This window comes from Vulpes vulpes, chromosome 12, assembly GCF_048418805.1.
Source record: "Vulpes vulpes isolate BD-2025 chromosome 12, VulVul3, whole genome shotgun sequence".
Taxonomy (NCBI): Eukaryota; Metazoa; Chordata; class Mammalia; order Carnivora; family Canidae; genus Vulpes; species Vulpes vulpes.
The window spans coordinates 110,247,884-110,272,764 of NC_132791.1; the positions used below are offsets into that span (position 1 = coordinate 110,247,884).

Sequence of the window (24,881 nt, forward strand, 5' to 3'; positions counted from 1 at the left end):
CCACCAGCAGAATAGAATATGCAGTTCATCTTAGATTAATTTGGCCATGGATTTTTTTTGTTTTTTTTTGATAGCATGGCTTTGAACAGTGTCTTCCTTGGAAACCACTTCTTTGAAAGCCTCCTGGTTTCCGGGCTCTGGGAGGTGAGGCCCTAAGGTGTCATATACTTGCGGGGCTCGAGACTCCTCACCGCCCAGAGGTGGGGTCTCTGTCTGTGGATGCTCTGGGTTTGAGGGAGGCTCGGGCTCCATGAAAGCGGGGACCTAGGGAGCACCCCTCGAGCTGCCTGTGGGCCCATGCGGGGGCCTGCGCGCACTCCCCTCCCTGCCTGCAGCCTGGGGGGGGGGCGGGGACACGTACATCTCACCGGGTGCCCAGGAAGGGAAACTGGGCTGAAAGGAACAAGAAACCTGCTTCCTGGGGAGGTGCGGGGTGGGGTGGGGAGAAGCTGTGCCTAAATTCCCACTCGCCCCAGGGAATAGAGTGCTGAGCCCTGGGGTTCAGAGGGCAGGCTCCTCTCTGGACACAGCTCCAGGATTCAATGCGGCAGCCAAGACTCGCTCTCCTTCCCGATTCCTGGGACCTGGGGGCGAGGGCTGGCGGGGAGTGGGGGGTGGCAGTGGTGCCACGAGCTTTGAGGATGAAGACCCTTTGGAGCCTAGGATGCAGTCCCGGGAAAGGCAAAGGCCTTTGAGGGAGGTCAGGGATGGTGGAAGAGGGACCACAGGCTGAGCTGCTGCTCTGGGGGAGCCCTGCCAGGTAGGGGCGGAACAGGCTGTGGCTCCCGGCTCCCCTCCCTCGGTCTTTGTCTTTGAGCCCCACCCGTATGCAGTGAGTGTGCCCTCCTGCCCAGACGGGTAAACTGAGGTCACTCACACGGCCTCCTACCTCGTTCCCATCCATGGGTCATCAGTTCAACAACAGGTAGGCTGAAGCCAAAGTTTCTCTGCTCCAAGGTCCCACTAACCACCAAAAAATAACTGCGCACCAGAATTATGGTAGGTAATAAGATTTACTGAAAACTTCTCGGCCACATTCAGTACTGGTTTGGTGGATACATCAGAAGGAGGTTGCATAACATTAGGCAGGTGGAGGGGCTGGGAGGAGGATGTGTGGGCCCATGTGTGCGGGTGCACCTGTGCTGGGTGGGTCGCTGTCCGAAGTGCTAGGTGAAGGGTGTGTGCATGTCTGTGTGTGTGTGTGTGTGTGTGTGTGTGTGAGACAGAGAGAGAGAGAGAGAGAGAGAGAAGAAAAACGAACCAGAAAAGGAAATGTATTTTATCCCACTGCACATTGCAAAAGTCTCACTCCAAAAAAGCTAGACTTTCCTCTACTTATGGCATCAAAAGGGAGTAAAAAATGATTGGATCACCCAGATTATAAATAAGGTTATTTGTTTCTCAAAAATCCCTATTAAAACATTAAATATCAGCTCTTTTGGGGGAGAAATACATTCATTTCAGGGAGACCTCAGGGAAGCGACCGTCCTTCTGCTCCACCCCAACCAGGCAGGGGAGGGGAAGCCCCCAGGAGGGCCCTGAGGGTCCCCGAGGTGGAGCCAGGTAGCCGCACCCTGCCACTGAAGGAGATGGCCAATGCACAATTTACAAATGAAACTGCAAGTCCATTAAATTAAATCCAATGGAAAACACACATGTGATCAGTCCTGTCATTCACAGCCAAGGGGGCAGGAGAGGAGAGGGGAGGGGTGCCAATCCTGGGGGCCCGGAAGTTGGGGGGGTGGTGTGAGTCAGGGCAGGGGGTGGAAAGCCTCCTCCTCGAGGGAGCCCCAGTTCCTCCCGTGCTGTGTGTCAACGTGGTGGGTAGATCAGCGAGGTGTGCGGGGTGGGCCCCAGGTCTCTGGGCCCTTCGCCCACACTGTGGATATTGATGGGAAGAGGGATGTAGCACCTTCTCCAACCCCCGGCTTCCCCCTGGACTGGATGCTTCTTTCCAATGTTTCTTCCGCCTTCTCTGAAGGATAGAATGAAGAAGAGAGAATGGGGGCTGGTGGGGCCAGCCTGGGAGCAGGGGGGCGGTCCCGGGGGGGCTGAGGGCTGGGACATCTGAGGAGCTCCATCTGAGGGCTGGAACATCTGGGATAAGACACCATTGTCCTGTTGTTACAGGAGCGGAGTTCCGTGACCACCTAGGGATGGCCGTGGTCCCCAAAGTCACCTTGATGTGGCTCCTAGCTCAGGTTCTGCATCTCCTTGGGTCCTGGAGCCAACCCAGGGGAAGGGATTCCTCTGAACCCCCTGCAATCTGAGCCTGCCGGCTTACCATTCATTCCTGGGACAGAGAGAGAGAAGGTGGCTATGGGGGCTCCTGCCCTCTCTCCCAAGTCCATGGCTGCCTGGGCCTGAGGCAGGTCCTTGGAGGAATGAGCGGGAGCCCTCAGGAGCCTGCGTCCCACTCTGATCTGCAGGCCGTGGCGCCACGGGGCCTCCTGCTCTGCTAGCCACAGGTGACGCGTCTGGGCTCCTCCTGCCCTTGAATGTCTGTCAAGGAGCTGAGAACCTTGTGGGGCTGGAACCCAGACTCCCCGACTCTCCCTTTCCTCCTAACTCTGTCCCTGGCAAGGCTCACTCTGAACAGCGCCGATCCACTCACAGTGCAGGGCTTGCAGACAACCCAAGTCCTTCAGTGGGGGGAGGGGGCGGGAGGGGGCATGGGTGCCATCTGTCCTCAGGGATGTGGTGAGTCCAGCTCTCACTCCTGCCTTTCCGCGCAGGCTGCTTGACGGGTCCCGCAGACGGAGTCCTCTGCAGTTCTGGGGAAGTGGGGCTGGGGTACTCATTGAAGCTTGGTAGTTGGGAAGGAGCAGGTGTCTCCTCTGCATTTCTTCAAGCTACTGATTTGGGGAAGCTAGGGCCTAACTTCCTTGGTGCTGCCTGCCCATGCCCCCCTCCCCCCCACCCTGAAGCCCTCCTGACGACACTCCTCCCCTGCTCGGTGACCAGTGCCATCTGGGCTGCCAACTACTCCAGGGAGTCACTGTGTTCCAAGCCCAGGTCGCTGACATTTGTCGTCTGAAGCTCGTCGGTCTCCTCCTCCAGCTCCTCTTCCTCTTCCTCTTCCATCTCGTCCTCATCCTCTTCCTCTGTCCCATCCAATGAGTCATCGTGTGCAGCCATCATAGCCTGCTGCATAGCCATGGTGGCATTGTCTGAGGACAGGGACTGCAGGTTGTCCAGGCTGATGGAACCTACATGAGAGAAGATGACAAGGGTCAGGGCCAGGAGCCTGTGTTGGGTAGAGTTGGGTAGAGTTGCAGGGACTGACTCACAGGTGGTCGACAATTCCCAGGTATCAAGTCCCCCAGCCATGGGTCAGCTACGCCCTGCCCCATCCCAAGCAGTGGTGCTCCTAGTTACCATTCACCGACCGTCTTCCATGTAAGTATGTTAAGTACTTCGACTTTCTAGCGGTTCTGTACGGTAGGTGTTATTATCCCCGTTCTGAAGAGGAGGAGACTGAGTCTCAGATGGTTAAGTCATTAGCTCAAGGTGACAGTCAGGCAGGATGGAGTTGGGATTCTCCTCTTGGTCTGTCTAGCTCAAAACCTGTTATTTCCGCTACACCTGACGTGGCAATTGCCCAGCACCTGGAACCTGAGTGCAACCGTATAGATGTGCAGGAAGGTATGTACGCGCACACCCACACCTCCACTCCGCTTCCCACACAGAGCCATCTTCACGTGCCGAGCTATAAAATGTCTGGCTCATTGAATTATTCATTGTGCACCAGGCGACCAGCAATTAGAAAAGTGTATCTGGAGGGTGTGATGGAGAAGCTGGGAAAACAAAGCTCTTCCTGGCCTCCGTTCACGAGCCAGCTGCCCGCTTCGGTATTTATAGATGGCCTGGCTCCTGGGGAGCCGTGTAGACACTCATGGACGCTAAGGAACTTTGGGTGGGTGTGGGAGTGAGGAGGGGGCTCTGCTGAGCAGTCATTGACTCAGATGACCATGGACTCCCACTCCTCTTTATGAGGTTGCTTTTTTGGCTCGTTAACACATATGCAGAAACATCCCCTTCTTTCAGGCTCACACACATCCTTGGACGGAGATCACTCTTGTGACAGCGCTACCACTGTCACTCAGGCAAGTAGATGGTCAGCCCTTGCGTCTTTGCAGAGCCTGTCCCAGAGGTCTACCCACCAGCTCCAGTCTAATGTCCACCTATCCCCCGTTCTTACCGTCTGGGTTTGTCCCTGGGGCGCCGCCCTGCTGCTGCAGCACCCCCGCAGCAATGGAGTTGGGCCAGAATCTTTGGGTGGGCCGGTGCTGCGACTTGATCTTCTTGGCTTTCGGGGCAGGGTCTGGGTTGCTGGCATCAAGCATGGGCTGCAGGATGCGCCTCCGGGCATTGATGAACCTGCCCGTGGGTAAAGGGAGAGACCTGGTTAGTCACCCCCCGAGGTTGTGTGGTGTGTGTGTGCATGCACGCATGTGCAGGGAGTGCAGAGCTGCTTCCAGGCTCTCAGCAGCCGATCCACTGTACAGAACAGACTGGGAGCTGATGTAGGGTGTGAAAGCCTAGCCGGGGAAGAGCCCTGGGCCCTGCAAAGCTCATGGAATCACCTGAGCTTGGTAGCCACAAAGCAGCACGGGAGGGATGCATGAGGAGGGTCAGATATCTCTACTCGGGACTCGTCAGGACTGGACAGAGGAAGTAGGGGTCCCCTTAGGCAGAAGCACTATACTCTGACTCTCTCCAGAGGGTCCAGGGCTCTGATCAGGGGGCCCACCTGTTGGGGCTACCGGTCTCCAACCAGACCTTGCTCTCAGGTTTCTAGGACAGCCCAGCCAGACACAGAGAAGGGGAACAGATCCTGCGAAGTCAGAACAGCCAACTCTCCCTCCGCCTTCCCACCCCAGCTTTGCAGAATGTTGTAGTTTTTCAGTTCGCAGAGGTGGCGGCTCCTGCAGGCTCCGAGGCCTGAGGCCTGCGCTCCGCGTGCGTCTGCAGTGCAGGCGGGGCTGGGCTTTCCGCGCTGGCCTCCCGCGCTGTTCCGGGACCATCTCCCAGCAGAGGGCGCTGAGAAGCTGCAGATGAAGCTCTAGGCCGTTGGGTTGCTGGTGGTTTGGGGTTGATTCTGTTTGGAGCCCAAGGGGAAGACTGCCCAGGGAGCTGGGCCGGGCCAGGCTGGGCTGTCTCTCTCCCCCCTACGCAGTCCCTCGCCAAGCAGGTGGCCCCTGGATCCGAGCGCCTTTGGGCAGGCGAGAACTCACCAGTTATTTACTTGCAGGAGGGTGAGGTTTGTCTGGGCTGCGATCTGCCTCTTCTCATCCTCCGTGGGGTAGGGGTGCTGAAATGAGACGGGAAGGGCTAATGCGGGGTGGGCACACGGTGGCCCGGTCCCCTTAGACACATCACAGCACTGTCCTGGCCCAGGCAGCCCAGCGGTTCGGAGCCTAAGTTGGGGAGAGTACGATGTTTATTTCCCAAAAGCAACGGGACTGGGCTTGGGGGAGGCTGCCCCATGTCTGAGGCTCCCACATTCAGGGCCACCCGGCCCTCAGCGCAGTCCCCCCCAGGATGGGGGACCCAACTGGTTTCCCAGGAGTCAGTACAGTTCCATGTTGAGAGCTTCCAAGGCACTTTCACATCCCGACTTGGTCCTCACAGCCAACCCCCAGCAGGCAGGTCAGCATTATTAGTATTAGGTTGACAATGACCTCAAAAGTCCACAGACCTAACAGAAGGTGGTAAACGGGGTATATGAACCAATTCAATCTAAATTGACTGAAATGTACTGAATATCTACTCCGTGCCCAGATTTATGCAGGCCTCCCAGGAGGCAGAAGATAAACAATACTTGGTAACCTGTGAAATGTTGTCATGCGTTTAATCTCATTTAACAAAGCCTATCACTAACATTTTATGAGATAGGCAGGTTAAGTGTTGTTAGTCCCACTTTACAGATGAAGGAACCAAGTGACTTCTCCAGTGTCCCCCAGGCAGGTGGTGGCACCAGCTTCTTTCCATTTTGGTCCTATCTCCCTCCCCTTGCTTCATGCTGCCACTTTGTAAGACTGAGTCCATGTCTTTGTGGCAGTGAGTGAGGAAGTGGTGTCCCAGGGCATTTCAGTCATTGCACTGATGACATGTTTGTCTCCCTCTCTCTTAGACTGTGCTTCATGAGGGCAGAGACCATGTCTTATTAATTCGTCTTATTAATGTATCCCCAGTGCCTTCCACATGCAAATGACATGCAAATGACTCCCAAGTGAAAGAAAGCAGAAACAAAGCAAAGGTTGGGTGGTTTGGGTAATGGGCCCTATAGAAGGTTAGGAGAAATGGGTTGGCCAGAGCATTGGGAAGGCTGCACAGGTCACATTAAGAATGGGAAAGTTTTGGGTGGGGGTGGAATAGGAGTCCTTCCGGGTCCCACTGGGTAGTGAGCCACATGGTAACTGGGTCTACGTGTCTTTGTAAAGTCTTTCCTGGAAAGGTCCCCACACTGCCACACCTTGCACCCAGTAGGCATGCAGTAAAGGTGTCATGAGTGTCTGAATAGGTGAGAGCCTTGCCCTTGAAATGGGGAGGTGGGATCTAGGGGTTCTTAGGGCACAGGGCCAAGCTGTCCAGCCTCCTCTAGCCAGGGTCATTTCTCATGACGGAGGTGGCATTAGAAAGTGCTGCTTAGGCTTTCTGAAGTCCCAGAGAGTGGGACTTGGATTCAGGCATGTCCCTTAGCCCTACACCATAAAGTCGCCTAGTGGTTAAATGAAATTATACTCATAAAGTGCTCAATAGGAGGTGGCTTTTCATACTATTATTACGGGATGATGTGAGCAAGGCGCTTAAGGCTGTCTAAGGAATGAGTGTGAGAGCAACAGCCTTGGAAGTGCTCTCATTATCAGTGACAAAGGCAGCAACCTCTGCAGTTGCCTGCAGCAGTCAGGATCATGTGCTGTTCAGATTCGTACTTCTGACCCTGACCACCATGCCAGGGTAGCTGGGCCTTGTGATTCACCCAATATTAAGATTCTAACAAGCAGGAAAACACACCACTGTCACAGGAGCCAATTTCATCTTAACAGGGAAGGAACAGAGGAAGGCTGGCTGCCCCAGGGCGCAGAGGAGGAGGGGCTCTAGGTTTCTGACACCTTCTGGGGAAGGGCTGGGGTCCAAGCCCTATTTTCCTGCCCCACAGCGTTCCAATTTCTCTAGCCATGAGAGGGAGCCAAGCAGCCTCCCTGTCCTTGGCCACTCCGTCTGAGAACACAGCAAAAATATGGCAACTTTCTGCCCTTGCCAGGCTGCACTAGGCTCTTTTGTGCCTCCTGGTCCTCACACCTGCTGTTCCCTCTACTGTAATGCTCTTTCTCCCGCTTTTCCACTGTGTGTATTTCTGAGCTTCTGGGGAGACGTGTCACAGATCAGATCCCCTGTGAGGCATTTCCCAACTTGCTGGGGCAGAGTTAGTGATGGCTAATGTTTGAGTAACTGCATTTAGCCCGCTATATGGTGTGAGGTCTCCCTAGGAGACTGGGACTTGCTTTCAGGCAGGACCTGGGTCTTATTCGACACTGTATCTCCAGGGTCCAGCCCAGGCAGGGGCGGTGTTCAGTGTCTGTGTGTGGAACACACGAGCGAGCCAACACAAGGAGGAGATGGCCAACTTGTTTCTTGAGCAGAGAGGCTGTCCCTGTCCGCGGTGCGGTCCATCGGCCCACAGGTGAGGGGAGGCTGCTGCCCCCTGGCTGCTGGCGAGTGAAGGACACCTGGCTGTCGCCGCTCCCAGCTCAGAGCCAGAAAGGCTACAGACAAAAGGGAAAAGACGCCTCTACCAGCGGGCAGTGTGGGCATTGGCAGTAAGAGAAGGGTGGGCTGGACTGGTCAGGGAGGACTTCCCTAGCAAGGTGGGACTTCAGCTGGACTTTGAAGACTGGCCAAGCCATCCTAGCAAAGGAGAGGATGGGCATTCCAGGCAGGAGCCTTGCACCAAGACTTACATTGAAGCCAGTCAGATGCAAATCTCTTCCACTCTTAAAGACCTCCAGGGAAGGAAGGACATCCTTCAGCCTCCCATGGAGGGATAATGTGTGCTGTGTCCAAGCCCACATTCTGAGTGGATGTCATAAATTCACAGGTTGATATGCTCCCATTGAATGGAGAGGGTGAGAGGCAGTGTCACTGAACTGGCTGGTTGTTCTCTTATGGGGGGGGGTGGAGAGAGAGAGAGAGAGAGAGAAGCCTCTTATCCTCCCAACAGTGCAAATGCCACCACCCATCCCTCCTGGAAGCAGTATCTCAGGAGGCACGTGGTGGAGGCCACGGGGTGAGTGGCAGCTTTGGCCCAGCTCTAGGGACAGGTGTGTCGGCCAGAACATTCCTGGCACCACATCTGAGTGCTCATAGGAGCAGTCCAGCTTGTACACGCCTCAGACCAGATGATTCCTGAGGACAGAGTCAAAATAGTCCTGGCTCCTGGACAGACCTCGATTTGCTCAGTGCTACTTTTAGCACAATTGGAAAGGCTCGGGGCCAAGGACGGGAAGAGGAGTCAAAAGAGATCGTGGTAAGCCATCAAACCGTACTAGCCACTCTCTGGTCATTATTTGGAAGAACTCCTCGGGAGTTGGGAGGGAAGCAGGCAGCAGCTTTCTGGAAGTAGTAATCCTTCCTTGAAAAAGGGATACAGAATGGGCCAGAAAATGACAGATCTTTCTCAGGGCAGCCATGGAGCTTCACACAAGTAGGTAGAGCTGCCTAATGGTCAAGAGCGCGGCCTTTGGACCTTTGGAGAGGTCAAGTCCTGCACTCCACCCCCCCACCGCCCCCCTTACCGGCTATGTGAGCTTGGAGATTTGTTGTTTTACATCTTCCATCTTTAGTTTCCTTAGCTTAAAATGGAAATAACAGAACAGTGCGAACCTCTTGGACTTGGGGGTTGGTTTAGTGAGATACTGTGGGTAAAGCACGTAGGCTTCATGGACTCACTCTGTGCAATGTAGCAAAGCCTCCCAGACATCACATTGCCAACTGTTCAGTCTCCAGAGAAGGGCAGGGCAGCGTTGACACCGAGTAGGTGTTTCATGGTGCCCCAGCTGCCATAGGAAGTTCCTCTGAAATCTGACCTAACCTCTTCCCTGCCTCTTTCTGACATCTTGCTTTATGACTTCCTCACTCAGGTGTCATCTGCCCTAAATGGAGGCTGAAGGCACCTTCGGGTGAAGGGTGAGTCCCCATGGGGTTCTTGGTCTGAAAGAAGTATGGCCAGGGCTGGTTCATGGGTCCCTGGCCACACTTCTTTCACCTGAACACTGTCTTGGCCCAGGCAGCTAAGCACAAGGCCGGCCAGTCACCAAGGAAAGTAGCACAGGGGAAGCAGCAGCCCGCTGGTGTCAGTGGCCTGGTGCTACTAGTGAAGCAGGGCTTGGAGCCAGTTTTCCTTCCTCACTTTCCCGCTGAGACCAAGCACTGCACTGGCAGAGGTGCCAGCCCTCTTCCCTTCTTACTCCTGACTAACTGTGGGCATGTACCCTGGGGCAGCTCCAACTCCGTGGGCACAGCCTTGCTCTAGGGGCAGACGCTAGCCCAAGGGAGGCTGTTGGGATGGTGAGGGGCCCCAAAACAACCACATTGTCATCACATCTGAGATGCCGTCAATGGGAGGGTGCACACTGTTTTCAGAGATGCTAAGTGGAAAAAAATGAGCCTTTTAGAGAGGAGAGAAGCTCAGGAACTCCTCTTTCTTACTGTAATGTGCCTTGTGCAGACTTTCCATTCTTCTATCTCTCCTTTAGACTCCCCTCCCCCTTATAATTGTACCCACACAGAAAGGCACAAAGAACTAAAATGTATAGCTTTATGTATTATCACCAACACCAGGGGGACCGCCACCCAGGTAAAAAAATAGGATATTATCAGCACCCAAAAGTTCCCCTTGTGTACCTTCCCAATCACCACCTTCAAAGATTTCCTCCCTGGAGATAACTGGATTTTTACAGTACTTTCTTGCTTTTCTTTATAGTTTTCCTATCTATGTTACATCCTTAAACATCATGGTTTACTTCCGCCTGGTGTTTGGATCCTCTATAAATGGAATCTGCTAGCAGGCAGGATTTCACTCCACAGTACAATCGTGAGATTCCTCTTCAGTAGTTCTGTGTAACTGTAGCTATTCATTTTCATTGCTGTACAGTTTTCTCTCATAAAAAATCTGCCACCTTCTGGTTCTTCACCCTCCTGCAATCCTGGACCTGTTTTCCCTCCCTCTTGTTTCTCTTTCAATCCATCCTTCATGCTGCAGCAAGACTGGTCCTTTCTCACCTGGCCCCAGTGCCTCATGGCCGCGGGGCACCTCTCCTCTGAGTTCGAACGCTAACCCTATCCCGGGTTCCACACACTACCTGGATGATTTGTGGAATTGTCTTTCACTCCAACCAGATGTACAGAATGTTTTTGAGGAAATGAGACCCCCACCTTTCTTTCTACCCTCACCTCATCAGTGCCAAGGAAAATGCCTGGCACACGGTAGGTGTTCAGCATGTGTCCGTGGAGTGGATGATCATAGGAACCGAAGGGGTTAACTGGTGGTTGTCACCATTCCCCAGGTGTCTTTGTGAGTGAAGAGGAGTGGGAGAGGGTGGGGAGCATCAGTGAGTCAGACTCCCTGGAATACTACCCATAATCAGGCCACCCTACTTCCTAAAAGGGTGGGTTGTTCCATGCATGTTTGTGGGGAGGAGATTGGAGTACTTAGGGTCTATAGAGGCATACCGGCCAGCTTTCTGAAGGAGTCCGGGGTAGCACAGTAAGACTCGGGTAAGAACATGAACTCTAGAGCCAGACTGTCTGGCTTTGAACACTGGTCTCTCAGCAGCTCAAGGCCTTGAGCTTGTTACTTGGGTTCGTCTTCTGTAAAATGGGGAAAATAATACCACCTACCTCTGAGGTGGCAAGGAGGATTAAATGAGTTAATATTTGAAAGGTGCTTAGAACAGTGCCTGGCACTCTGTGTTTCTTAAATAAATAAATAACAAATAAAATAAATCTGCTGCTTGGCACATGTGGCTCGATCTCTGTGAAAGCCACAGGTTGTTTTTCTGACAGATGGCAAGAGCCCCCAGCAACTCCTTCCGTGCATGGAGAGATGTGTTCCTTTGTTCAAATGGTTTTATTTCCTGGAATCTGGGACTGTTCCAGCCCCTGTGCACATATGATGGGGTGTTTTCCCCTAACCTGGATCTCAGGCTTCTCGGGGGATGCTGTGAGGCTGTAAATCTCCCCTGGCCATTTTTTCGGGTGGGATCTTTGAAAGCTGCAGGCTCCCATGGAGCGTCCTGGGGCTCAGTGCAAGCCGTGCCTCCCACACCTCCTGTCTTCTGGGATCAGCTCCATCCAACCCTGCCACTGACCAGTCAATTGTCAATAAGTCCCTGTCTTTGCTGGAGACCACCAAACTTGCCTCTATCCCTGGGACTCACTGCTGCTGAAGCAGCCAGTGTGGCTCACACCCTGGGACTATGGGTGTCCTAGGGCATGCTTCCACCACTCTCCATCTGTCCTGGGGAGTTGAGGGCAGCTTCCAGGGGTCTGCTCTCTCCATGTCCCTATAGTGAAAGCTAGGTGGGAGAAAATAGTTTCATATCATAGGCAGGAATCCAAGACCTAATGTTTCTCTGGCACAGAAAGATAAATGCAACCAAGACAGTCAGCCTGACTTCCCACTCCTGGTGTACCTTCCCCCGAAGTTCTACAGGTACAGATGCCTGAGCAGCATGGGACAGACAACAGTTATGGCACGACAAGGAGCCACAGAGTTCCCTGGGCTCTGGAGGGTGTGGGGATGTGGCAAGTAAAGGGGAGAGCAGGAGTTAATGCTCACAACACTAGGAGGAGGGGGCAGTTCCTTGGTCTGCAACAATCACAGCCCAGACAGGGGCAGTGATGGTCAATTGGGAGAGAATTCTCATCCAGACAACTCCTGCTTCCCTCCCTACTCCATTCTAAATCTTAGCCACCCTTCCAGGTCTGGCCCAAATCTCATCTCTTCCACTAGACCCTAACTTTGTTCATCAGCATTATATGCAGGACTTGTTAAAAGCAATAGCTCAGTCATGCAAGAGCCCTCGAAGTCTCCTCTCCCACTGGGCAGGAGTCCTTGGTACCAGCACTTTCAGCAATGCACCCAAACAAGTGACAGGTGTGCAGAGATAGAGCTGGGGTGGCTCGGCAGGGTCTGGGCTGGCAGGAATGCCCTAGCTGGTCTCCAACTGTAAGTGGTGTAGTTGTTTTCCTACCATTTTCTGTGTGGACCATCCTGAAGAAGGCGGGGGAACGTGGCCCTGTGGTGCCAGTGTGCAGTGTGCAACCCTTTGCTCTGATGGTTGGGAGAGTCTTTCTACTGAACTCAAGTCTTCCGTCTTGAGAGACATCCAGCCAGAGAGCCTAGACTGTCCTCTGAAATCACACAGAAGCCTACTGCACTGCCTCTCCCTGTATAACAAGAGTTACCACCACTTACTGGATGCCTACAGTTTTTGGCTAACTTTGAATACTTACAATATTCACAGAGTATGCGGTCAAAATACCTGATATGTATTCTCATTGAATTTTCCAGGTACCTATGAAATAGGCATCATTATTCACATTTTACGCCTGAGAAAACCGAGTCCAGAGGGGTTAAAAAACTGGCTCCAGGTTATACATGCAGTGAGTGGCGGAGCCCAGACTCACACCCCCTGTATCTTTAACCACGTCCACTCCACCTCTGGGCTAGACCATCTGTCAGGCGCTGCGCTTTTTAGCATATTATTGATCATCTTCGCCATAGGTGGGTATCATTATCTCTACTCTATGAGGAGGTAATGAGCATCAAGAGGTGCTAGTTGACCCGTTCAAGGTCATATCGCAACTACAAAAATGGAGCTCGGATCAGTCTCAGGTCTGTCTGCCTCCAAAACCCTTGTTCCTTATACTATACCGTGCTGGCCCTAAAGGAACAAATCTTTTCTATGGACCAAACATCCCCAGTCCCCTTAACCATTCATGATGTGACATGTTTCCTGTTAAGGGTCGTTTGAACAGACATTTCCCCATCCCAGCTGCTCTTCTCTGGACACAACTTGTCAAAGGACCTTTTGAAATGTGATGGCCAGTTCTGGACACGCTAATCTGGATGTGTCTGACGAGCACAGATGGTCAAACTCCTCTCATCTACATGGATTCCTCCATTCTTGAACCCCTTGAGTGTGTGTGTATGTGTGAGCATGTGCATGCTAGTACCTGATTATATCATGGGTTGACCACTCATGGTTTATGTGTCTAATTTGTTTCCCCAATTAAATGATCAGTCCCTTGAGTGCTGAAATCATGTCTCATTACCCAAAACTTAGGTGTTAGTGGATAGATACTGTATTTGGAACTTAGATCACTGTTTCCTGGAGAAACAGTGATACTCTTTTTTTTTTTTTTTTTAATTAGCTAGCTTTCCAGGCTAGCCTCAAAGGCTGATTTAGTTAGAGATCTGTGTTCTGGTGGAAAGGAGCCCCCAGGACTCATGGACAAACAAGAGATCTTGTTCTATTTTCAGGGAGTGGACTAGACAAGAGTAAATTCTGAGATAGGTGAGCACAGACTCCGTCCTTTTTTCTTTTCCTGGGCCCTGCTGGCACTTCTCAGTACCTCTTCTCAAAGCCCCAGGGCCCTCATGTGACTCTGCAGTCAGCCTTCCCAATCTGAAGCCTCTGGCTGCTAGGACTTCAGGGTCAAATCTCCTGAAACTATATTCATGATGATGTAGATAAAACTCATCAGATTCTCAAGAGGTCGGGGGTGGGGGGGTGGGGGGGTTGTCTCAAAGAGGTTAAGAACAATTGCTAGAAACCTTTCCTCTGGCACCCCATTCTGGTTTGCCTCCTCAAAGTGCTGTGTTAAAAAATATTCTAATCTTCATTTGCTACTGCTAACAAGCACTGGCACTCTTCCCATGAAGCTGATCTTAGCTGAGTGGGAGTAAAAAAGCAAGCTTTGGAACTAATTCTTACTAAGCTGTGAATGAATGATGGCATCCTGGCCTCTCTATTGGCATCTGTTTTTGACAGGGATTGGAGACTTGTAAGTGGATCTCTGATGACTGGAATTTCAGATTGTGTGGCAAAGTTAAAGGAGAAAGTAGCAGACAAGATATTCTGGAACAAAAATGGTCTCTCTAAGTCTCTCTGAGCTGTTTTTTTGCTTTTCAACTTTTCTTGCTCTTCCCCACAGATTCCCTAGAAGTGTCAAGATTTCTCTCAGCTTTTTGTGAGACAGGACAGATTATGGGGACTCCCGGAGTGAGATGGGAGGCATCTGCAACAGTAGCTGTGTCTGTATCGGGACAAAGTACTTTCACACACATCTCATTCCACCCTCACAACAATGCTGTGAGCTGGGTCTCATGATTCCCATTTTAAAGCAGAGGAGACTGAGACCTGATGAGGTCAGGCAACCTGCCCCCAGCCCCCTGGCTAGGTAAGAAGGGGCGTGACACTCGAATCCAGAGCTTGCCTCCCCGTATCATGCCCGTTCCACAGGCCACACTCTTTCTGTGGGTAAGAGACACCACCATTCCTAAGTCAGTTCTAGGTGGATCCTCTCAGTGGGTCTTTGACGGAGACAGATGCATATTCCTTGGGGCTTTAGTACCATGTTAGGCATGGGGAAGGTGGCAAGACACACAAAGAATGTTTGTTGAGTAACTGAAGATAACACCAAGGCACAGAGGCAACCAGCTGGCTTTCACGTCCACATGCCCTCCTTGGCCAGGAGCCACGCTCAGGGCACACGCCGTACCCGGGTATGTGGCAGCCTGTTTCCCCCGGCAGGGCTGAGCCCGGCATGTGAGGCTCCAGGGCTGTGGGTGAGAATAGCTGGGAATCTGACAAAGACTCGCTAAGATAAGGCCACGCTCACATCACGTGGAGTACCAGAATGTTCATAGGAGCATTACTCAGAAGCCAAAAAGTGGAAACAACCCAAACGTCCATCAGCTAATGAGCAGATAAACAAAATGTGGTCTGTCCATGCAGTGGAATTCTGTTCAGCCATAAAGCAGAAGGAAGCACTCATGCGGGTTACGATACGGATGAACCTTGGAAACATAAGTCAAAGAAGCCAGTCACAGAAGACCGAGTGTGATAAACCTATTCACGGGAAAGATCCAAAATCAGCAAATCCATAGAGACCCAAAGTAGATGACTGGTTTCTAGGGGCTGGGGAGCAATAGCTAACGGGTACAGAACTTCTTCCAGTGATGAAAATATTCTGAAATTCAATAGTGGTGATGATTGTGCAAGTCTCAATATACTAAAAATCTCTGACTTTACTTATAAAGGGTGAATGTTGGTATGTGAATTATAATTCAATTTAAAAAAGGTCATACAGAGAAGGCCCCAGGTGCATTTTGTGACAGCCGCACAGAGTTCACGGGAGGGCCCTGGAGCCAGGCCCTCGGCCATCGAGTGGCCGCGTGGAAGGGCAGCCCTCTCGACCATAGGGTGGGACGGGATGGCAGCAGGCATAGTCCAGCTGTGACCCTGGCCAGATGCCACACGAGCGGTGCCGGTGTGATGGATGGAGAAGGGAGAGGGAAGGAAGGGATGGTGAGGCGGCCTCATTGTATCTGGAAACTAGGGCTGGCATTTAAATCTCCTGCCCCCCGTCCCCCCACCAGGACAGGGCTCTGGGTCTCCACTGAGAGCCTCTGCTGACAGCCAAGGTTCCCCTTTGCTTCACCTAGACTTTGAGTGGGAGCTGAGAGATGCTCTGGTGTCTTGGGTCAATGCAGAGGCAGTGTAACCCCAGTGGGTGAGGAATTAGAGCCTCGAGGTACCACAGACCTGAGTTCAAATCCCACGAGATGTTGGGGAGCATGTTCCCTTCTTCGAGTCTACTTTTGCTACCGGCACAATGAAGATAATAGTAGTACCCAGTTCCTATGCCGGCCGGGTGGATTAAAGGAGATGATGCTGGAAGATGCTTAGCCTGGATCTGGCCTGCGCAGTGAAGGAGCCGCTGCTTTGATGTGCGGCGGGGCCAGCTGGGGACTGGTTTCCTCTCTGGGATTTCCCCACATGCAGAGAATATTCTAGAATGTTGCTCCTGTGCGGGAATGAGCAGCATGGCCCGGCCCGGGGTGCTGGGATCCGGAGCAGAGGGAATGGAGGCAGAAGCTGGGAGGGAAGAGCGGTGTCTCTCCCTCCCCATCCCGTGGAGAGGACCCTCTGCAGGGTTTTCTCCTCCAGCCTGGGTTTGCTATGGAGTTATTGCTTCCAGCAGGAGTTTGGCTTCTTTGAGCCAAAAAGCAATAGCAAGAAAATATCACTGGATTCTTTAGGGACCCAACAGCAAGCAGCTAATGGAAGAAACCTTCCCAATCTCACTGCAGCCTGACAGCAAAAGGGCTCTGGGGTTTAAGCTCCATCTCAAGAGCATTCGGTCCTCTGAATCCACTTCGGTAGCTCCTCATGCCGCACGAGAGTGGAAATGACAAGAAGCCTCAGACTCAGGACAAAAGGAATCAAAGAATACTAACTTCTCCCAGAGGGAAAGAAGACAACGGGAAAAACTAGTATTTACTACAGAAGTTTGAATAAGCAACCCCTACCAACCGAGATTGTAGATTTACAGTGTTCTCCATTTCTTCCGCAGACCATGACAACCGCCGTCCACATCGTCCTGGGTGCTCGGGATGAACAGGCTACTGAGTAGGGGGTTCATCAGACCCTCTATCTGCTTATCAGGAAGTCCGCAGCGTGTGTATCCAGACTGGTTTACGCCAGCTTTATGTGTTAGTGTGATGACGTACAATTTAACTATTCTGGGAACCAGTGAAATATAAATGCAAAAAGAAAGTTATTCTTGCTAAGAAAACGAAGTGGAATGGAGAGACTGGGGACTCCGACTTCTTTAAAAAATGCCCTGTAGTGAGGATCTTGAGACAAACGTAAGAGGTTGGAATACGTAACAAAAATCTAGAAAGATCCCCTGGCCAGATTACTTCCCAGACCTCCAAGTTCTTATCCCATGTTAAATAAAGACGGAATTTATAGATGTTCTATTATGGGAGAGGTTTGTGCAAGTAAAAGGACAACGTCTCATCAGAAAAAGATCGTGGCCCTGTATCAAGACATTAGCAAATCAATATATATGCATATCTTCTAAATTAAAATAAAATGTATCTTTCTAATGACTGTGCCTTTCTTGGGCCAACTTTTCCAACGAACCAATCAACACATTGAAATCTGTCCTTTTTTCATGCATTTTTCTACCCTTTTCCCCTAAAACCGAACAGCTACTTTGTGCAGATATGGTGTTACTGCAGAATTCTATTTCCCAAGAACTACTATCTCTGAGTTGTTCCTCAAAGAGACAGTGCAAACGAGGGGGTTGGGGAAAGGGCTTTGAGTAACCAAATATGTTTAGGGAAAGCTTCTGACCATGCCCCCTCTTGTGAATTGGCAATGCCCTTCCCTAGCACACTAAGAGTCAAGAACTGAGCTAAACTTTGTATAACTCAGATTTTCCCAAATTCCTTTACCCTGTATCAGGAGCAACACCTGTAACATCCTATAAAGGTGCACACTCTGGGAATCAAATCTTTAGGGCCCACATAAGAGGTATAATGTATAATCCCTGTTCTGGAGCAATCTACAAGGAGTCAGAGACAAGAGACATGTACGTTTGACCCACACATACATACACAGAACACGTAAGTAACAGTCTTCATCAGAATATTTTTAGGGTCAAATGATGGTAAAAATCAGTAGGTGGTTATATATATATATTTTTTTTCAGTAGGTGTTTATAGATCAGAACAACAGATCCGGCGTCCACCTCTAATTTTCACAAACCGTGGGGGCCTTGGTCTCAAGAACTCGCTCTTAGTCCACTGTTCTAGAAAGTTCAAAGAGGATTCACATTTCTTAAATGTGACTATGTGCCAGGTTTGGCTCTTTATCCGTGTTATTTCATTTAGTTTTGATAAGCACGGGAAACGGGTATTATCTTTTTTCTTTAGATGCAGGGAGATTGCACAGCCAGTGGCAGGGGCCTCAATTCGTACCCATCTGCCTGGCTTCGAGGCCTGCCTTCTTTTCGCTGTGCCCTGTTACCCAGTCTTTATAGCCTCTCCTGAGCTAGGGTTTGGGCGCCTGTGCACCCACCGATATCTGGGTAGCCGGGCTGACCCATGGCCCAGCCTGGGCCTGCAGGGGACAGCTGTGCCATGCTGTGTCCCTAGAGCCTGGACTTCTCCCCATCCCCTTCTCTGGCTCATCCACAGGTTCTGAGTTGTAACTTTTTTTTAAAGGCCTGCGGGTCACTCTGTTGTCCTCTCCTGATGGTCGCTGTGAGGAAGGCATTAGCTGGGGGAGGACTTTGCCAATGTTAAGTGCTTTATTAATAGTATCCGCACTGAGTGCACTCTGAGCTGGAGAGGGTCCAGGGGTGGGAGGGTGTGGGCAGAAAGTCTTACTCATGCTTTTCAGCAAGCCCTCTCCAGGGTTCCCGGGCCCATCTTTAGAGCTGATTGGGGCCCTTCCTTCTCTTCTGCAGTATGCTCAGCGACTCCCCCCTCTCTCTTCACCTCTACCTTCCTCTGCCTTCCCCAGGCAGGCTGGCAGTGGCCATGGAAGGGAAAGAAATGACGCTAAGTTATAGAGGGGCGCTGAGCAGGAACAGGCCAAGAGGGCGGGATGTGACCTGGAATCCAAGGTCAAAGGGGAGCACAGCCAGGCTGATAGGATGACCCTTGAGTCTCAGCCTAAGACTTAAGTCAGGGGTGAGATGCGAAGGGACAGTGGGAAGTGGCTGAGGCAGGAGCCCCGCACGGGCGATGGGGGTCAGTGCAAGGTGCTGGCCTGGGTGCCCCAGCTGGTGGGCAGGGGAATTGGTCTGGTCATCCTCCCCCTCCGACGCTTGCCTTTTCTCCCCTTCAGAAGTGAGGCTATAGGTGGGTTCACATCAGTCTTCAAAAATGCATGGGGTTGGGGAGGCGGGGCAGGAAGGACAGGGACTAACAGCTGTGAAGCCCCTCAGTGTGCGAGGTCTTGGCGTTAACTTCGCTGCTTCCTGAGTGTGAGTGTGTCTAGGTTACAGAGTGAGAGGTTAAGTCTAGATCTGAGCTCAGGTCTGGCTGCCTCAGGAGCCCATGAGCTTTCCACTGCACCCACAGTCTATAGTCACACACCATTGCCACGGACCCACGGCTGGGGGTAGGGGGGAGAGGACCAGCTGCCACCATCTTGGCTGTGACGGGCCAGGGCACAGAAACAGGTCCTTCCCCGAGAGCCCTTCTTCCCATGGGTGGGGCTGGGAACTGTAGCTGGACACTGAGCCCACTGGGCCCCTGGGGCTCTCTGACAATGTGGAGAACCAGAACAGGCAGGAGGCCTGGACATCCCTGCCACCATCTTCAGCCACTGAGTCAGAGCTGCTCCCAAGAGGCCTGAGGATGGACCTGGCCCTGGCTCCCTGGCTTCATCACTAGGATCTCAGAGTCTCTCCAACCTCATCCCCTCACCTTGACCCTAGGTCTTCCAGTCTCCTCTCTCCAAACTAGGTTCCTGGTTGTTCTCTAGTTGGTGCTTTCAAAGCGTGCTTCCTCAGCAAAGCACTGAGGAGGCCCCAAGACCCTAGAGCTGGAGGGTGGACCTGTGTGGGGAGACGCAGAGGCCCAGCCCCACACTGGTCACCATGGAGCAATTCTGGGTGTGTGGGCCTAGTGCTTCCAGGCCAGAGTCCCTAGGATGCCCACATCTGAGCACCATAGCCCAGGCTCAGGCGCCATGGCTTCTGGAGGTACTCCTATTTCAAATAAAGCGTTGTTGATTGACAGACTGATTAATTCCTATGATCCATTTGATTTCTTCCTCCTCAGAAAGAGTTTCCCTCACTCTTGGTTCCTCCTCACAGGCCAAGACAGTCCCTTGGTATCTGTTTGTTTCCATCTATCTTTGTACCGCCATGCCAGGCCAAGACCTCACACACTGTTGGAAGCCTGCTGGTGCTTCCAGAATCTACTTCCCCTCCTTGGGTGCACACGCGTGTGCATACACACATGCACACATACATGCGCATGCATGCACACCCTACAGGATCAGCCCAGACATGGCCATTGGCCTTCATTTATTGGGACAGCTCTTGAACGATGCCAGGGGATTATAGCTTTGATCTCATTCCTGACGTTCAACCACAGTCCTGTCTGTCGCAACCAACACTGCACACAGCACACAATTGCCATCATGTGAGCGCACACAGCAGGCTCTTTACAGACATTACATTTAAAGCCAAGGCTTTATCGCCATTTTTGGAAGTGGCCGTAGAGGCTTATTGGAGGCAGTTGTTCCGCACCAGAGCTGAGCTGGTTACATGAGGAAGGAGAAGTCTCCCTGGGATGCTCCTCCAGACCTGGTGGTTGCAGCCACCGCTCCCCAGCCCTGTGCCTCATCTGGCCGCTCTGATCAGAGGGACCGAGAAAAGGGCCACACATCTGCTGCTACCCCAGCAGCGAGGACTCCAGGGAAACAGAAGAGCCCTGGCTGAGGATCACCCTTTTCTTCCATGGGAGAGGGGCTGGAGTATGCACAGCCGCCCGCAGGAACCACAGTCCTGGCGCCACAGAACCTCACTCTGTTTATGAAACATTGCCCAGTGCTCCCTTCAGAATAAATCTGTGCTCATTCCCTCATTTGGCGTCACACTTTTTTGTGGCAGCAGCAAGCACTGGAGAAAGCCTCTCCCAGCTTTAGGCCCCTCTGAAGCCTCTCATCTGCCTTGGCCTCTGGAAGATGAGATCCCTATTGGGAGAGCCTCTCTGTGGGGCCACACCCTCTGAAGATCCGGGGGTGACAGCAGAGTCTGGACCCTGGGGGGTTATTCGTACCCCATGCTGCAACTCCACACCCCCTGGGCACACACACTCACCATGAGATGTTGGAAGAGCCAAGAACGCATTATATTGGTGGCGTGCTTGGGCAAGACTCCTCGTTTGTTCTTGGACTTCTTATCCTCATTGTCCAGGAGGGAGGTGAGGTCAAGGTTAACCTTCAGGGCACGTGGAGAAAAAATTAGCATCAGCAGCCTGGCGGGCCAGCAGCCGGGGACCTGTTGCCATAGTGACGGCAGGCTCGCTGCCAACCCCCTTCCCAACTGGTTCTTAGGGCCCCAGGAAGGCCACCTTTCCTTTAACTCTGCACCAGCCCCTCAGAGAATGGGAAGAAGGAGGGGGAGGGGGTGCGGGGGAAGGGGATGAGAGAGGACACAAAGGAAACAGGGACATGCAGACGGTAGAGGAGAGACAAACTTGCCAGAGACCATCCACTGGTTATGAGCATTTCTGGGTTACTTTACAGTTTGCAAAGCACCTTCCTACCCATTCCCATGGTGAGCACTGACAGCAGCCCTGAAGGTAGGAGGGCTGCGTGCAGTTGGTGGTAACCCCCCTTCTGGGGTAAGAACTCTGAGGCTCAGGTGACTTATCCAAGATGACAAATTAATGTCACATCTCAGGCCTGACTTCAGATCCTCTTTCTCCCCCTACTTGTGTGCACCGCTGTATCCCACTGAGCTGCGGGGTGTCTTGGGGTAGAGGCCAAAAGTGGGAGGTGCAGGATCCTTTGACGTAACCCGAGAGGTGGGGAAATCCTAGGACTTCCTGACACTCAGCTTCCGATATGTAAACTGGGGGTAACGATACCTCTTAGAGGAATAACGAGGATTGAAGGAGTCGCTGGTGTAAAGGGCCTGGCGGATAGTAAACGGTTACGGTTGCCCTCCCCATACCATGCACGTGTGCACACACCTGTGCACGGACACTCACCTGTGTGTTCTGGATCTGGATGGCTCCCTGGGGGATTGCTTGGGTGACCACCTGACCCTGGGAGGTTACCATGGTAACCGGCTGGTATAAGGCTCCACCTGAGGAGACAACCAGTTTTTGGGTCCCCTGCCACGGGGGTGGGTAGGAGTGAGGGCAAGCAGGATTTTCAATTTGCTTGGCACTCCCATGGAAACACCTTCTATTCTGGAGGCACTCAAGTCCCTGTTGTGGGGGGGGTGGGATGGGAATGGGGTCCAGAGAGCAGAGCCTCTGGTGGGAAGTGTTTGGGGGCAGGGACAATAGCTTTACTTGGTCTTTGAGGGGCTCATGAGACTCTGACCCAAATTTGTTCCAAAATATCACAATCAGATCTTGGTGCGAGCCATCGATAAACTCAGAGAACACTTTAGTCAAGAAATTGAGCTGGAAGCCCCTTCTTGGCAGGGGGCACCCCTCCCACTTCCTAAGATTGTACAGCACCCTGCCCCCCGCCCCCTGGAGCCCCCTTGGGGCCACCCCTTCTCCTCCCAGGAGTGTCCCCCACAATCCCCTGCACCGACCTGACACCACTTGTGAGTTGACGGTTGTCATGGCGATGTTGCCCTGCTGGAGAGCTGAGGCTGGGACCACAATCCCCTGGGGGTTATTGGAGACTCCAGACATGGAATTGGGGGAATTCTGCAGGAGGTCCTGGCAGTAAGGGAGGCGTGGTTTGTGACAATGTCACTAAATGCTTAGATGCCACAGCCCCAAACTCCTCCTCTCCCTTTCTCTCTTCCTGCCTTCCCTCCTCCCTTCATCCTGCTCCTCCCAGGACCCAAATCTGAAAGGCAATTCTCATGGCCTTCTAGAAGGAGTGAATAAGAAGGCTCAATATTAAAAACCAACCAACCGACCGACCGACCGACCAGCCAACAATATTTATCCACTTAGCCATTCCATTCTTCCGAAACCTGAGACACAAATCACCACATAAACAGTGGCCTCCACTTCAGCTCCACTTTGGAATTTCCAATATCGATGCCTGGGTTCTAACCCCAGAGATTCTAATTCAATTGGTTGGATGTGTGGATGGAGCCTTGGTGTTTGACAATCTCCCCAAGTGGTTCTAATGTGTGGCCAGGGCTGAGAACCAGGCTTTATCTGCCTGGCACCTCTTCACTCTTCACATTCAACTGTCTCCAGACGCCTTCCCTGACACCCTCTCCCCTGAGAACCTCACCTCCTCACGTACCTATATTACATTATTACACCAAGCTCCAGACGCAAATGGCCTCCAACGTTTTATCTTTGTATCCTGAGCACCTAATGCAGGGGCCTGGTGCACGGTGGCTACTAAAACAGTTGTTAAATAGTAATTTTAAAAAGCCATCCTAGCTTCTTTATAACCTGCCTTCCAAGGGCATCTCATGAGCCTCGACCTCAAGCCACTCTTCTGCACATTTCATCGATTCCTTCCTCTTCCTGAGGCTGCCAACACAGAATCCTGCCACAGACAGAGCTCCCTTTGCCCCACACTGTCAACCTGCCAGCCCCTGTTTTACCCAAGAAACAATCCTTGCAGTTTGTTTTTCTGCAGTAGCCAAAGCAGATAAGAAGACCATGTTTTTCTGGCACTCTGGTCACCTCGTCATTGCCATGTACCAGCTGGGCAGGGAAGTGCTTAGACCTGACGTTGAGGGACTCCGCATGCCATGCACAAGGGAAGGGAGCTTGGCTGCAGCCTCCAAGAAGCAGCACTAAGCCCTCCCTGCCTGGAGGTCGGTTGCTTGCTCAGAGCAGGAGCGGGATTTGTGAGGAAGGCATTGGGTGTGGGTGACAGGTTGGGGTCTTTAGGCTTTATTTGGAGAAAGCATGAAAGGTGGCCGATGAGGTGTCGTGGAAGGAGCTTCAGGAGACGTGCTTGGGTCTCTGAGCTTCTCCGACCACGGTTCCTCATCTGAAAACAGGGCTGAAGCAGGTAGCCTGTCTGATGACCCTCTAGGGCTGATGCTCTCATGCTCAAAGCTTTGAGTCATGACACATGAGCTGTAAGAATTCAGATAGGTGCAGTCAAGAAAATAGACTACAACTGGGGGGTAGGGGCAAGAGGAAAGAAGGCCCCTGGCTTCCCAACTTTTGCTTTAAGACTGGAAGAAGCTTGAGCTTTCAGCCTCCAGAGAAGTTCTAGAGTTTCTTGGATGAGCCAAACTCTTGGTCTTCCCACTCAAGCAGTTCAAGTCTCATACGGAGGCCCCACCTTCCAAAACCCAAAAACTGGAAGAGCCCTTAGAAGCCACATACTACAACTCCCTGAACACAAATAAGGAACTAGAGGCTTTAGAAACCCAAGTGATTCACCCAAGGCCCCCAGCTGGTTCGCAGCAATGGGACTAGAACACAGCCCTCCTTCATTCACAAATACTGAACACCCACCTTGTGCCAAGAACCGGGCTACGAGGTGCTCCTGGAACCACAGGGGTTCAGTACATAGTTACTGGAGGTAAGATAACAGGCAAAACAATCCAACCCCAGAAAGACAGAGGTGGCATGGGCACCGAGGAAAGACCATGAATTTGGGAATCAGCCAATCACGGCCCTTCTGGGAGCCTTAGTCTCATTTATAAAATGTGTCTGGCCCAGTGCTGACATCCAGGAGCCCTCAAAGCCTGTTTTTAGCTACGTGGCCATCTGAGGTTGATTCAGCCCTCGTCCCAATGCCCCAGCCAACCATCCTCACAGGATGTGAGCCAATGCTGATGTTCTCTGAAGCTGAAGCAAAGCTGGAAGGTAAATGTATCTGAAGAGGGTGTCCCACCCATGCCTTTCACCCCAAAACTAATGGAAATGATTTTTCAACAATCTCATCGGGAATCATTCATGCCATGTGCTCCTCATTGGGTAAAGGCATTTGGGTGTTTCAAATATAAAATGTTGCCCCAGACTTTCTTTTCTCTGAAAAAAGTATCCGGCAAGGTTAGGAAAACACAAGCGAAAGCAGTAAAATAAATACAAGATGTGTGCCTTGGGATTCAACCAAACACACATTTTTGCTAGCTGGAGGCAGAAGGGTGAGAGCTAT

The 24,881-nt window shown here is 52.1% G+C and overlaps 1 protein-coding gene across 12 annotated transcripts in view; it reads right to left on the reverse strand.

Moving 5' to 3' along the window:
- Nucleotides 1-994: 994 nt before the first annotated feature.
- Nucleotides 995-24,881, reverse strand: part of PKNOX2 (PBX/knotted 1 homeobox 2) — a 257,580-nt gene continuing 233,693 nt past the window's right edge. For 9 of the 12 annotated variants that reach the window (XM_025998970.2, XM_072729434.1, XM_072729429.1 and 6 more), the window contains 6 exons: nucleotides 22,381-22,510; nucleotides 21,821-21,918; nucleotides 20,926-21,045; nucleotides 5,238-5,314; nucleotides 4,202-4,380; nucleotides 995-3,209 (listed from right to left, as the gene is read on the reverse strand). In XM_025998970.2, the coding sequence (XP_025854755.1) occupies nucleotides 2,983-3,209; nucleotides 4,202-4,380; nucleotides 5,238-5,314; nucleotides 20,926-21,045; nucleotides 21,821-21,918; nucleotides 22,381-22,510 (831 nt within the window). In that variant the 3' untranslated portion in view covers nucleotides 995-2,982. The remainder of the gene's footprint in view (nucleotides 3,210-4,201; nucleotides 4,381-5,237; nucleotides 5,315-20,925; nucleotides 21,046-21,820; nucleotides 21,919-22,380; nucleotides 22,511-24,881) is intronic. The other 3 variants (XM_072729437.1, XM_072729435.1, XM_072729436.1) reach the window with 1 other exon arrangement.